Here is a 15,519-nt window from a genome sequence, read left to right on the forward strand (position 1 = left end):
TAGCACCTATCTCGCAGGGTTGTGAGAATGAGATAATATCTGTAACATGCTTTAAAAACTTCTAGTACTGAATGCTAGCTGCTATTGTTATTATTAATTATCTATGATTTCTATCATTGCTTAAAAACCATTATGATTTCCAATAGGTATCTAAGAAATCTACCCTTCCATTTGAGATTAAAGGTAAATTTTTGATAGGGAGAAACACAATGTTTCCATGGAAACAAATTTTAACATGCATATGTGTGTATATATACATATATGTATTATTTGCTTCCATACCCAAATTTATATGTACAGGCATATATTTTTTACAAATTTTATTTTATTTACAAATTATATACTTGTACCACAGTACAAATTTTATATAATTAAAGGTTTAAGAGAATGAGATAAAGATGAAATAAATAATATTTAAAATAATTTATTAATAGTAATATTTTATGAGTACAATGTGATTAAATATGTTTAACTATTGTTTGAAATCCTGGTTTAACACTCTGGGATACTCTAATTTGATGGTCTGGTTCTAAGTTCAGTCTACTCTGATATCTGGCTTTAATGACATAGCTGACAAGAGGCAACTTCACAAAGATATGTAATAGGAATGGGGAAAGATATCATTACCTAAACTTACTAATATTTCAGTTCTTTCTACCTGTCTTCCCTCTTGTCAATCATTCTTATAATCTAATTGAAAGATACTGCATGTTTGTTTATATTTTTGTCAAATGAACTAAAAATCCACTGAAATTCCTTATTTGGAAGTTATTAAGGTTAAAAAATTTTGTTCCCAAGTTTTAAAAATTTACAGATATGGGTTTTTTTTGTTACACATTACTTTCTGCCACAAAATCATTTAATGAGGGAAATATATGATACATCAGCTTTTAAAGTATGCTCCCTAGCATAAGTTTCTTTCTCATCTGTTAAAACATCACCTTTACTTAGAAGGGGTAGATTAGGTTTTTATTTTTTTTTTAACTATCTGTTGGGAACACAGTACTGTCAGCCACTTTTCATCACAGAAAAGGTTGGCAAATTTGGAATACTTGTCTTTTTCTAAAAGAAAAAAATGGCATGATTTATCTTTAAGTCTGAGAACTCTGAAGGATTTAGCCATGAGACAACGAGCACACACATCTGTGAGTCCAAAAGATTTTCACGGTCACTGCTCATGTCAGTACAAGTGTGGTAAATATTCAGCTTAAATTATCAATATGACTTCAACAGTTTAAATAAAATTAGCCAACTTGATGGTATCCTGTAGCACTCTGTGAACTTCATGCTCCATCTGCCACAGTGGTATGCCTACACGGGATGCAGTGAATCAAATTTATGTGATGTTAACCTAGAACTTGATTGTTGTTAATTTTTAATTCCAATCAAAGCAGTGAGCTAATCACTATTTTTCAATAAAGAAGTCATTTACTGAGGGGGTGGAGTCAAGATGGCAGAAAGATGCACCTACTCTAGCTCTTCCCCCACAGTCCATAAAATATCCATAAAAAAATGACTCTAAACAAATTCTAGAGCAGCAGAAGCCACAAAACAATAGAGTGAAAGAGATTTCCAGCCCAAGGTAGCCTGGAACGCCAACAAAAAAGTTCTATCACATGGGGCTTGGGCCCACAGAGCCCAGGCCAGTGCTAGTCCCACAGTACTAGGAGGAACAGCACCTGAATAGGCCTCGGGGACGGCATCCCCAGCAGCAGCTACAGTTCTCAGATTCCTCAACCCACAAACGCCAAAGACAGATTCACAGGTCAGTGAGAAAACTTTTTCACCTGGGTGAGAAGAGAGCAGGGTCCTTCCCTAGCCATGGCCTGAGGCAGCAGCAGTGGCAGCAGCTGCAGTGTCCATTTTTGGAGCCCTAGGACTAAAGCCCCTGGGGGAATTGAGCTGGTGATCTGGGTCACAGCCCTGAGTGACAGCCCTGGGGTGAGGAAGAGTGTTGGCTGGCATGGAGGCTCTGGAAAGGGAATTCTACTTGCAGATCATGGGCAGAAAAGCTTTGGTAGCTCCTAGACCAGAGCGCAGGCCAGGAGAGAAGTCAACTCCTCTCCCTTGATTGTGCCACCTTGGAAGTACTGAGAATGTACAGGTCTCCAGAGTATATCCCCCTCTTGGCAAAGGACTCAAAAAGTCAAGTAACTGCTTGGAAAAATGCCCAAAAAAGGGAAAAAAAATAAGACTATAAAAGGTTACTTTCTTGGTGAACAGGTATTTTCTTACATCCTTTCAGATGAGAAAGAACAATGCTTACCATCAGAGGAAGACCTAAAAGTCAAGGCTTCTGCATCCAAAACCTCAAAAATAAATATGCAATGCTCTCAGGTCACAGAAGAACTCAAAAAGGATTTCAAAAATCAAGTAAGAGAGGTGGAGGAAAAATTGGGAAGATAAATGAGAGAGATGCAAGAAAATTATGAAAAGCGAGTCAACAACTTGCTAAAGGAGACCCAAAAAAATGCTTAAGAAAATAACACCTTTAAAAATAGGCTAACTCAACTGGCAAAAGAGGTCCAAAAAGCCAATGAAGAAAAAAATGCTTTAAATGGAAATGGAAGTTCAAAAGTTCACTGAAGAAAATAGTTATTTAAAAATTAGAATGGAGCAAATGGAAGTTAATGACTTTTTGAGAAACCAAGAAATTATAAAACAAAACCAAAAGAATGAAAAAACAGAAGATAATGGGAAATATCTGGAAAAAGAACTGACTTGGAAAACAGATCCAGGACAGACAATTAAAAAATTAGGAGACTACCTGAAAGCCATGATCAAAAAAAGAGCCTAGACAGCACCTTTCATGAAATTATCAAGGAAAACTGCCCTGATATTCTAGAACCAGAGGGCAAAATAAATATTGAAAGAATCCACTGATCATCTCCTGAAAGAGATCTGAAAAGAGGAACTCCTAGGAATATTGTAGCCAAATTCCAGAGTTCCCAGGTCAAGGAAAAGATATTGCAAGCAGCTAGAAAGAAACAATTCAAATACTGTGGAAATACAATCAGGATAACACAATATCTAACAGCTTCTACATTAAGGGATTGAAGGGCTTGGAATATGATATTCCAGAAGTCAAAGGAATTAGGATTAAAACCAAGAATCACCTACCCAGCAAAACTGAGTATAATGCTTCAGGAGAAAAAAATAGTCATTCAATGAAATAGAGGACTTTCAAGCATTCTTGATGAAAAGACCAGAGCTGAATAGAAAATCTGACTTTCAAACACAAGGATCAAGAGAAGCATGAAAAGGTAAACAGGAAAGAGAAATCCTAAGGGACTTCCTAAAGTTGAACTGTTTACATTCCTACATGGAAAGATAATATTTGTAACTCTTGAAATTTTTCTCACTATTTGGGTAGTTGGAGGGATTATTCACACACACACACACACACACACACACACACACACACACAAATAGAGAGCACAGAGTGAGTTGAATAGGAAGGGATGATATCTAAAAAAAGAAAAAGCTTTTTCAATGGAGGGGAAAAGGGAGAAGGTGAGAGGGAAAAAGTGAAGCTTACTCTCTTCACATTTGACTTAAGGAAGGAATAACATGCACACTCAATTTGGTATGAAAATCTATCTTACACTACAGCAAAGTAGGGGAGAAGGGGATAAGTGAGGTAGAGGGGATGATGGAAGGGAGGGCAAATGGAAGGGAGGAGCAATTAGAAGTAAACACTTTTAGGGAGGGACAAGATCAAATGAGAATAGAAGAAATGGGGGGCAGGATAGGATGGAGGGAAATATAGTCTTACACAACATGATTATTATGGAAGTCATTTACAAAACTACACATATATAGCCTACATTGAATTGTTTTCCTTCTCAGTGGGGAATGGGTAGGGAGGGAGGAAGGGAGAGAAGTTGGAATTCAAAATTTTAGGAACGAATGTTGAAAATTGTTTTTGCATACAACTGGGAAATAAGAAATACAGATAATGGGGTATAGAAATCTATCATGACCTAAAAGACAAGAGAGAAGATGGGGATATGGGAGGGAGGGGTGTGATAGAAGGGAGGGCAGATTGGGGGAAGGGGTAATCAGAATGCATAGAGTTTTGGGGTGGGTGGAGGGGAGGGATGGGGAGAAAATTTGGTACTCAAAATTTTATGGAAATAAATGTTGAAAACTAAAAATAAATAAATAAACATTAAAAATAAAAACAACAACAAAAAAAGAAGTCATTTATCATTGAGAATACATCTTCTCTGGTACATTTCTCCTTTAGTTGCTCACAGTATCATTAATCTTAGTGTATTTCGGTATTAAAACAGATCTAGCAAATGCTGTAAACTGAGACATGTGAGCAGTACCTGTATTCTCATATAACTATAAAGCAAACCACTCTTGATTGCAATGCTTTCTCTACATCTTCCAGTAATATTTGCTAACAAAGGAATGAATTTTAATTAATCATATTGTTTTCCATGTATTATTTCAAATTATTAAAAATAAAAGGACCATGGCAGGGAAGTGTTTCCCCAATGGCACATAGTTTTTTAGTATTAAGAAACCATAAAAGAGGCTTCTTCTAAATATTTATCATTCAGGTGAGACAAATTTTAATATGTATTGAATTGAGTATGGGTTAACTTAGTGCTGAAAAAATAATTATAGAGGATCATCTTCATGTTTATCAAGAACATGAAGCTGAGTTTATAAATGTCTTACTAATTATGATGGCTTCATACTATTATTAGCTATTATCTGAAAGCAAAATATATGCTTGGGTTGCAGGTCAGTGTTAATGATAGTTAATGTAAATTCATATTTCAAATGCTCTTCTTGGTTATTTCAAATGTGCTAGTCAACTTCTTGTCAAATCTGACTTTACACCATAATGTGGCTGACAATAAGCTCGTACAAAGAACAGGAAAAATTTTACCACTTACTATTTTCTGTTTGTTCACTTGTGTTCACTGCCAATCCATGGCTTCACTGCAGGAATGTTTTAAAGCCACTTTCTATAGGGGAGTTTAGTTGAACCTATATAAAGTAGCCTGAAAAGCCATGGAATCAGACTCATAAATGACAATACTTCACAATATGCTGGAAGCTAACAGATGAGGATGCTACCATCAATCCTGCAATCCTGCCCACTGCGGACCAAACTGGCTGGTTCTAGTTGGGCAATGCAGCTAGCTCCTGCCTTCCTTCCTCTCCCTCTTTCTGCAAAGGGAATCATACTTTCACCTGCAGGTACTCTGCCCAAAGGAACATAAATTTTGATCATTTCAACCTCGCAAGATATCTTGGGGTTTATGGGCTAGATTTCTTTTTTAAGGACCATGCCTTAAACCCAAATCACTCTGGCTCTCATTGACTGGCTAACAAGTCTTCCCAGGCCACTGCTGGGACTCTGATAGCTCAGAGTGTAAGTAGCAATTGTATCAGTTTTGGCAGAAACCCCTCCCAGATTTTGTTTTGATCGGATAAAAGAGACTATTCTTTGTTTTAGTTGCTTTAGTTGTTTCAGTTACTACCTAACCTTAGTCACTGATTAAGTGATCAGTCAAACAGATACCTGATAAAGACCTTAGTTTAAAAAGGTCAAGGTCTCCCACTGAATCCAGGGCCATCTTCAGTCATCCTGATCTATATTTTACCACTGGATCAAGGTGGCTCTGGAGGAAAAAGTGAGGCTGGGGACTCTGCATAGCCCTCACTTAAATCAAATTCACTTACAAGTCATGACATCACTTTCCTGATGTCACGGCTGTCTTCAAGAACAGAAGACAAACACTGCTGTGATTCAGATTTTTTCCTCAGGATACCCAGCATATTGTACATTTACACAAGACAAACACATACAGATTGAGGGACAGTCTCAACGTCACTCTATAAGTTAAACAAAAGCGTAATTTGTTTTTTTACTATATCAGATTAAAAAAAGAAACATTTAAATATTTTCTTTTTGCAACCTGATCTCATGCATACCTCATTATGGAGAACACATATAATAGCATTTAAAAAATAACAGAAATAACATTCATTCAGAAATGAGATAATGCAGTCTCATCTCTATCTTAACCATAAACCTATAAAGTTGAGGAAACCACAAAATAATCAGTATGTTTTTAACACCATCTGTGAGCAACATATAAATGGTACTGTTGTGTTAAGATCAACAAGAGGGTGCATAGACGGAAATACTTCTACATTCATTTTCAACATGGGCATGACCTTATAGGACAATTATGCCCAAGAAATGCAGATACCAGAGATTTGGGAACAGATTTGAATTTCTTTCTTCGCAGCTGAATATTTCTTGCTTGTAACTGTGAGTTTGCCAGGTGAAACACTAGTCACAAAGCCAAAGTGCCTAAGTATCAAGTACTCCTCTGAATAAAACAATTGACATTTGGGGCATTTCACAACAAAGTACTAAGGTTTGCCAGACACTTTATATACATTATGTCATTTGATCCACAGCAAAAAGCAAATAATCTGTAACTAAAAACTCCTCATGCAAAGTACTGTGCTTTATTTTATCACCTTATCCTAGCTGACAAATCCTGTGCTATAATTTAGTTTCAGCTAAAAATCTTGTGTGGCAAATTCAATCAAGAGCAACTCCAAGTTCAGTCATAGTCAATTTTAGCTTTGCTCAATTGAAATACATTTACAAAGTTTAGTACTTAAAAGATGACTGGTCTAAATTGAACAAACAACAAATGTCATGGCAATTTACTGGCTTTCAATTTAATTTCAATTGCTCTATCAGATTAAATACTATGTTTATTTTCCCTGGCATAGCATATATCATAGAATCCGGGCTAAAATGAACTCTAGAGATTAACTACCTTAAAAAAAAGAAACCATACAAAATGAATTGTTTTTACTTCTGATTCTCGTCATAAATATTGAATTTTTTAATCACTGTGTAGCAACTTCCCTAAACTATTTTTCATGTTAAATTTTTGTTAATAAAATAAATTTTTTGTTTTGAGCCCTAACTGCATATATTTAGTAAGGTTATTAGAGATATTCATCATACTCATTTAAAGTATTGATATTTCATTATATTTGCTTAACAGAAAAACATTAAGTGATGGTGTGAATGAACTTCATGATATACTATAGTTCTGTATTGAAGTATGGCTGGGACTTCCCTTCAAGAAGTCAATTAACATCTGTGGAACACAGCTGATTCATGTACAAAATTAACATTCACCTCAAGTAGGTTCTTCTTTAAGGTGAAGTGTTATTTGAGAGATTATAGGATAACATACTTAGAGGTGTAATGGTCATAAAGGACTTTTTTTAGTTCAACCCCCAGTTAAAAGATGAGGAAATGGAGGCCCAGGGAATGTCAATGACTTGCCCAAGACTATATATCAGAAAGTGGGATTTAAACCTGGCTCCTTTAACTCCATTATATCAGGTCACTTGCTTTGCAACTGTGAAACTCTCACCTAATTAATTAATACCCACTTATATACTTAAATTGATATGATTGATAGCACTAGAATATTCTCCTAAAACTTCACAGTTGTTTTAATTTTCAATCCTCTTACTAGCAGTAATTCAGAGTATGTTGTCATGTATTCATTTATAATTTGCAAATCTTTTGAGATGTTTGCATTTAAGAGGATTTGTGTATCTCTGTTTTCCTTTCTCTGGTTCTCTCTTTTTGCCACTTATCTACTGGAGAATGGCTTTTGATGTGAACTCCCATTACATTTTGCATTTATTGTGATTAGTAATTTTTAGGGGACATTTGATACCAATATTTTCCCTCTCCATAATCTCCCCCTTGATTTTATCTTCACTACTTTAATTTGTGCAAAAGCATTTAAATTTTATGGTCACAATTATTTATTTTTTTGTGACTTAATTTATGCTCTATATCTTGTTTAAAAATTCTCTTATTAAATTCTCCCTCTACATACAGCTGTTTGGGGGAAAAAAAGGCACCTGAACTTATTTTCTCCTCATTTTTCACTGGTGAAATTCATGCCACATATCCATTTTTAAACTTATTTTAACATGGCATAAAATGTAATACAGCCTAATTTCTGCCAAATTGTTTTCTAGTTTTTCCAGCAGTTCTGGTCAAAAAGGTTGTCCTCCCATTAAATTATGTTCTTGGGTTTACCAAATAATGGACTACTATCTAATCTGTTCCACTGATATATATTTTTCTGTTTTCTTTTTTTAAACTATTACCAGATTGTCTGAATGACTACTGGTTTATTTGGAACAGATTTCACTACAGCTTTGTATAGTCAGCTGACCAACTAATTAAAGCAAAGAATTAAATTGACATAAAAATTTAAGGAAGGATGAAGAGGAGAGGATACCACGTATAACTACCTCCAAGGCAATGTAAATAAGCTGTTGATTCTGTAAAATATGTAAATAAAAGTAAAATGGAAATTGACCCTTGTCATCTCTTTAAAAATATAATCAGATGGCCAAAAAAGCACACAGAAACTGCTTTAGCCATCAAACCATTTTGTAATCATTCTCCATTACCTGGCCTTGCTTCCATCTTCTGTGTTTTTAGCATCTAACATGGTTAATAAATTACCTATAAATCTACAAGGTCTCTTGGGATAGCACCCTTACCTCCTTTTTGGTGCTAATTGAAAGTCTTTTTCTCTTTTATGTGTATTCAGGATTTAGTATTTAACAGCTTCCCATCACTCAGGCTGACATTCCTTAAAGAATTTTCATCTCTGTGATCCCAGCTATTCTTTTTCTGAACTCTATGAAATCTACCTCCCCAAAATGAAGATACATGTCTAAGTATGTCTGGCTTTCCAATCCTCATTCACATTTTCAAAAATGGAACTGTCACTTCCCCACAAAGTTCTCACTATTTCCAGCCCAGGAACCTCCTAGTGGATGAGAATCCGGTCCAGAACAGAAGTTCCCCCTGTTGGTTTCTCTATCTTTTGAAAGATGACATTATTATTTAGGCAAGTGAAAGTCTTAAAAAATACAAGCTTATCTGCTTTGACCAGAAAGAGAGAGCACATGAGCAGGCCAGGTAATCTTAGTTCCCCATTACTATTACAACATGTGCCAGATTTGTTATCTGATTCCTGAACTCTTCATCTATGTCCTTCTGTTTAGGTGGTGCATAGTATATTTTGGGGACAGTATCACTTCTTTTACTGCCTCTCTCTCATTATGCTGTCCTTCTCTGGTTCCTGGCTTTCCTCATGTATATAATTTAATACAATGCTGTCCTACACCACTTTTATCTTTTCTATATTTTGAATAACTTAAACTCTTCCAGTGACAAATTCTGGTAAATAATTCAATCTAATCAAGTATCAGTAAAAATGATTAAGTCAAAATTTGTTCTCTTGCATAACAATCTCTAGTTCACCCTGTTTTTTATCAATGTTAAGTGTATATTCAAGCACCTAAGCACATCGATTTTACTGCTTGTCTTCTACTTGGATATTGTCTCGTATGGATGGCATTTCTTTTCTACTTTCTGTTACATTTACTACTCAAAATGTTACTGATTTTGCCAGATTTAATGCAGGCAGCTCTCTCTCTTCTTTTCCCTATTCAGTTGAAAGCCCTCTTAATTAAATTTTCAAAATCTCCTAGCAAATATACATTTATTGGCCCTTGTTAAGTACATTCCATCCCTTGTCAAGGACTCATCATGCCTGTATTTCATGCAACAGTTTAGAAATTCATTTAGCATGTTAGCTATCCTGAAATACCCTTTCCAGGTACTATAAAAGAACTCTCTTCTGTCTAGTGGGGAAAAGCATTGTACAGTGGATGGAGTGGTAGACTGACTGACCAGAAGACAAATCCCTTAAAGTCTCAGTTCCCCAGGAATCCTTTTAAGTCTCTAAACAAATCTGCATCAGTGACAAAGCCTGGGAGGTCTACACCAACAAAATCACTGGTTGACACAACAACAGTAATATCATCAAGCCAAGTATTGAACCAGCAAGTTCTTCTCCCCAACTCCCATTCCCTTCTCTTACACGGTCAATCTGGAACCATTATACAATTTACTATGTTACGAACTTCCTTTGGTACATAGAGAGGTTAAGTGATTTGCTCTTGGGTCAAGGAGTCAGGAAATGTCAGCAGGAGTACTTGAAATCTGGTCTCTCTGACTCCAAAGCTGGCTATTCATTGTGCCACGATATCTCTCTCCAATCAAGATACAGACAGTTACACAAAAATCATATTTAATTTTACTCATCAGAAGGAAAGGGAGGAGATGCCTGTTCACCAAGAAAGTAACCTTCTATAGTCTTATTTCTTTTCCCTTTTCTGGGCATTTTCCCAGCCAATGACTTGACCTCTAAACCTTTAGGACAAAGGACCAATTCAGTTATTTTTTTAAGATCAAAAAAATTCAGATCAAGATAGCTAGAATTTAGCAAATGGAAATATAGCGATGCTAGAGGAGGGGTACATTGGTGAATTAATCAGCTAGATTCTTTAAGTGAATTATTTTTGCAAAATAAATCAAGTACATTAAAAAAAACCACCACAACTATGGTAGCACCTGAAAATTAAATTTACATGTACTTTAGTGTCATTAAATGGTTAAGAACTTAAATAATGTACATTAACTGTTAAGTATTTGAAACTCTTCCTCATTATATCAAATATATTCCCTAACTATTTGAGGCTTTTAGTATTTCATGAGATGCTTTCCATTTTCTGAGTAGGGACCAAAGAAGTCACTCTTCTGCAGTATGAGGAGGGGCTGTGGTAGTGGGGAAAAAGAGTACTCTGATTATACAGCTTGAGGCAAAGTCACTGAAGAACATGCATCAGAGAAGAGGCTACGACTTCCATGGTGAATGAACTTCTTAGATTATCCAAATGGACAATCTCCTTCAGTGGCATAGGCTTATAGTTCTTGTCTATTTTAAAATTTTAAGGACAAAGTCATTTCCATTTTAATAGAACTTAGTTCAGTTTAAATAATGTTCTCACAAAAAGTTTTACTCTAGACTAGATGAGACTAGAGCAAGGCTAAATTATACACAAGGTTGATCTGCCTCCACCAGCCAAATAAAAGTCTAGCTACTTTAAGACAAAATGCTGCAATATGCTCCATTGTGAATGCCAGGAAAAACAAAGTGAGACCCTCCCCTTTTCTCCCTAGACCCAAGGAAATATGATCATTTATCACAAACCAAAGTGCCAAAATCTAGCTTTAAATTTCATCTTCAACCCTAATGTTTATTTCTTGCTTTTGCCTCTTAATTCCTCTCCTCTTTACATATTTTTTTTAACATATTCTCCAAGTGAACCTTTCTCCCCATAATTCTCTTCCACCTTCACAGCAGTGGAAAGAATGTGGTCTAATGTACTAGTTGGCTTTCTTCCTCCCACCTCTTTATTAACCAAGTAACACAAACACAGTTACTCAACCAAAAACCTGCATCCTGTTGCTAGCATCCACATCACTTACCCCACAAAGATGAATATTTTCACAGATGATAATATGGTCACCATCTCCTCAAAGATGTTTGCCAAATCCTGATCCACAGGGCTACAAGCTTTGCAGGGCTGATTTTTTTTTAAAGGTACCATATGGAAATTCAATTACAATTTCAAGACTACCACTTTGGGGGGAAAGGCATTCCTGGTATGTAATCATGCTTTATTCAAATCACTGCTTTATAATATGATGACAGTATGAAAGCTATTTCCTTACGGATTGTTTGCTAATTTTCAATTTTCATTATAAAGGTACAAATAATTAAAATATATGAATGCCTAAAGTTGGATGTGCTTTTTTTAGTTTTATGTAAATCTTGGGCACAGATTGAAATTTAACTTTCACTTTTTAAATGAATTTCATTGATGCCTTTTGTTTTTACATTTCCTAAATTTCCCCCTATATATTTCTCTTTCTCCCACCACTCTGAAAATAATTCCCACTTAACAAAGAAACTCAACCTTTAAAGGAATATAATTACCTCCGTTCCAATGGGCGGCCATCACTAGAGATGCTACGAGGAATGTTGGCAGCTCGTTCTGGGGGTTGCATCTTCCCATCTCCTTTTCCAGCACTCATTCGAGAAATTACTGGACTCTGGACTTGAGAAGGTACTTGGGACCCATGAGGTCCTTGCCCCTTGTTGGCATTTCTTTGCCATTTGTTGTTATTTCGGAACGGAAATTTGAACTCGTAGGAAACCCCTTCATTCATCTTGTAGTCCATCACTGGCATGCGGTATGTTTCAGAGCAGCTCCTGTCAAGATGTTAGCATAAGGAAAAACAGATGAAAGCTTCTTTTCTAAATTAGTAAAACTTTACTACCTCCCATTAAGAGTTAAAATGCAATGAAAAGAAATCTCACTGCTAGGCATATACCACCAAAGGCAGGAAGGTATAACACACCAAAATATTCACAGAAGTACATTTTGCTGCAGTAATCCATCAGTCAACAAATATTTAAGCCCTTATTATGTGCTAAAAACAGTCCCCAACATGTATGGAACAGAATGACAAAAATGAAACAGATTATCCTTGAAAAGTTTACAATCTATTGGGAAAGACAGACAGACAGACAGACAGACGCACGCACGCACGCACGCACACACACACACACACACACACACACACCCATTAGCAATTTCTGTGAGGGAAGGCCCTAGTAGCAGGAGGGAATCAGGACAACTTTTACTTGAAAGGTGAATTGAGCCTTTCAGTTAAGTAATGAAGGAAACAAGGGATTCTAAGAGGCAGAGGAGAAGAAGGTATACATTCTGGGCATGGGAGGCTGTCAGTACAAAATTAAGAAGATGGAACATCATATGACAAGTATAGCAAGAAGGCCAATGCCTAGCTTAACTCCAAGGTGGAGTATGAAAAGTGACGTACAACGAGGTTGGAAAGGTGGTAGGCTTTAAAAACTAAACAGAAAAGTTTACATTTTATCCAAAAGGCAACAAGGAACCACTGTAATTTATTGAGCAGGGGCTTGATGTGGTCAGATCTGTGCATTAGGAAAACCATCTGTCCAGCCCCAACCTTTCTGCTAGCCACCAGTCTCATTTTTCTAACTGCCTACTGTACATCCTGAACCAAATGTCACTCAGCATGTCCAAACTGAACTCATTATCTTTCTTTCGAACCTCTCCTCTCCTCCTCACTTACTCCTTTCACGAGTATCACCAGCCTTTCAATCATCCAGGCTTATAACCTCAATTTCATTCTCTATTCCTCAGTATCTCATCCCTCATATCCAATCAGTGAGCTAATTTTGTCAACTTTACTGTTGTAACTCCTCTTGCATATGTGTCCTTCTCTAACTGGTCACCAACCTAGTGTAAAGTCTCAATCCTTCCCACCAAGACCACTGCAACAAGCCAACTAGTTGGTCTCCCTACTTCAAGTCCCTCCTCACTCCAATCCATTCCAAAAACACAGATCTGAGTATTCACAACTTCATGACTATAAACTCCAGTGGTTCTCTATTACCTCTAAGGATGAAACAAAAAATTTTCTGTTTGCCTCTTAAAGTCCTTCATAGCCTATCCCTTTTCTGGTCTTTCTAAACCTTACTTCCCTCCGAATACTTGGTGATCCAGTGGCACTCGTCTCTTTGTTGTTTTCATATAAAACACTCCATATCTCCTGACTAGATGCACTTTCACAAGCTGTCCTGAAAGTCTGAAATGGTGTCCCTCCTCCTTATTTCTATGTCAAATTTTCCCAGGTTTCCTTTAAATCTCCCCTAAAGTCTTATTTTCTGCATCATGCCTTTTTCTGTTCTCTTTAATTTTAGTGTCTTCCCTTTAAGATTAGCCCTAATTCATCCTGTATGCATCTATCTTGTTTGTATGGTGTTTTACATGTTGTCTCCTCTTTTAACTTGAGCTTCTTTAGAGAAGACTTTTTTTTTACTTTCTTTATATTCCCAGGACTTTAGCACAGTGCCTGCCACAGAGTAATCACTTAATAAATACTAGCTGACAGACTGACCTTGGCAGCTGAGTAGAGAACAGACTAGGATGGGGCAAGACTTGGGGTCAGGAGACCAAATACAAGGCTACTATAATACTCTAGGAGGCAAAATTTGATTGGGGAGAAAGACTGGCTGAAAGAAATGTTCCTGAGGCAAAAAGGACAAGATATGGCAACTGACTGTGTATATGGGGTAAGGGAAAGTGAAGAGTGAAAGATAACACAAACGCTGCAACCTGAACAACTAAAAAGATGGCGGTACCTTTGGCAGAAATAGCTTATGAGGTTTCTAGGTGAGACTTTAGAACAAAAAGAGAGGACACATCATGTAGCTGTGGGGCAAAAGCCCAAAGAAGGGCACAATATGGATGGTGAACTAGCAAAGGTGAGGAAGGGAAATATTCAGAAATGAAAATTAAAAACAAAAGATAAAAATAAAAAATTTTAAATGGAATAAAAAATAACACACTAAAACATCAATTTTGTGGAAAAAATTAATGTGGAAAATCATCTACTGCCTTCCTTCCAACTTCTCCTCTAACCTATGAGTAAAAAGATTCTTTCTCTCACAAAAATTAGTGCCTTGGGAAATTAAATCTAAATGCAATCCATTGTTCTTTATTATGTACTTAACAAACATGAAAATCTCTATATGCAAATAAGAACTAAAAAAGGATTATATATCAAAAAACTTTTGTAATGGTACAATTTTTAAATTATAAAATTTAACATGATAGTAAGAAAAGTGTCACATGGATCCAACCTTCTAAATGTCTACTTGTTTTCCTTCTATGTATTTTTAAAATGAATTACCAGTACTTTCTTGCAGAGAGGAAACAGTCTAGGAGTACAGAATGAGAAAGGCAATTGTGCATGGCCAATGTACTGATATACTTTTCTTGTCTATGCTTACTGGTTACAAGAATTGGTTGGTTAAGGAGCAAGGGGTGGTAGGGGTTGTTACAATGAATAATGATAGAGATATGCAGAAAAAAAAATTATCCCTTCCTGTACTACCTCTGTTGTTGAATAGCCTCAATTTAGGACAATTAACTCCAATACCTCTATTTCTTTTTGTATAAAATAGAAATAACCAGGGCTTGAAAGCTGGCTGACAGCTTGCGGAAACCAAATATGGCCAACTAACATTCAAAGCAACTGAAACAATTGTTAAAGGCATTACATGCAAGGCATTTTAATAGATGCTAAAAATGCAAAGATGAAAAATTACAGAGTCCTTCAAGAAGCTTACATTCCAAAGGGGAAATGGTATTTATATAGCCAGAGACAGTTTACAAACATGCTTTCTTCACAACTCTGTGAGGGAGAAGCACGTATATCATCCTAAATCGACAGAGGGGGAAACTGAGGTTCAGCTAGTAAGCATCAGAGTGGAGCCTATAATCCAGATCTTCTCTGATTTCAAGTCCTATATTCATTCAATTATAAACAACATACATAAACAACATGAATAATATGTAGCCATGTTAAGGACAAAGGAGGGCTCAAGAAGAAGTGCTCTGAATGTTATGAAGAGAGAGATAATACTTTCAACTCAGGGTGGGGGAAGGGCATAATGG

General features: G+C 36.2%; 1 protein-coding gene across 10 annotated transcripts in view; it reads right to left on the bottom strand.

Annotated features, from left to right (window-relative positions):
- SIPA1L1 (signal induced proliferation associated 1 like 1) overlaps nt 1–15,519 on the bottom strand; it is a 314,212-nt gene that overhangs the window by 63,844 nt on the left and 234,849 nt on the right. For all 10 annotated transcript variants that reach the window (XM_072629234.1, XM_072629230.1, XM_072629229.1 and 7 more), the window contains exon 13: nt 11,946–12,221. In XM_072629234.1, the coding sequence (XP_072485335.1) occupies nt 11,946–12,221 (276 nt within the window). The remainder of the gene's footprint in view (nt 1–11,945; nt 12,222–15,519) is intronic.

The sequence above is a fragment of the Notamacropus eugenii genome, chromosome 1 (assembly GCF_028372415.1).
Source record: "Notamacropus eugenii isolate mMacEug1 chromosome 1, mMacEug1.pri_v2, whole genome shotgun sequence".
Lineage (NCBI taxonomy): Eukaryota > Metazoa > Chordata > Mammalia > Diprotodontia > Macropodidae > Notamacropus > Notamacropus eugenii.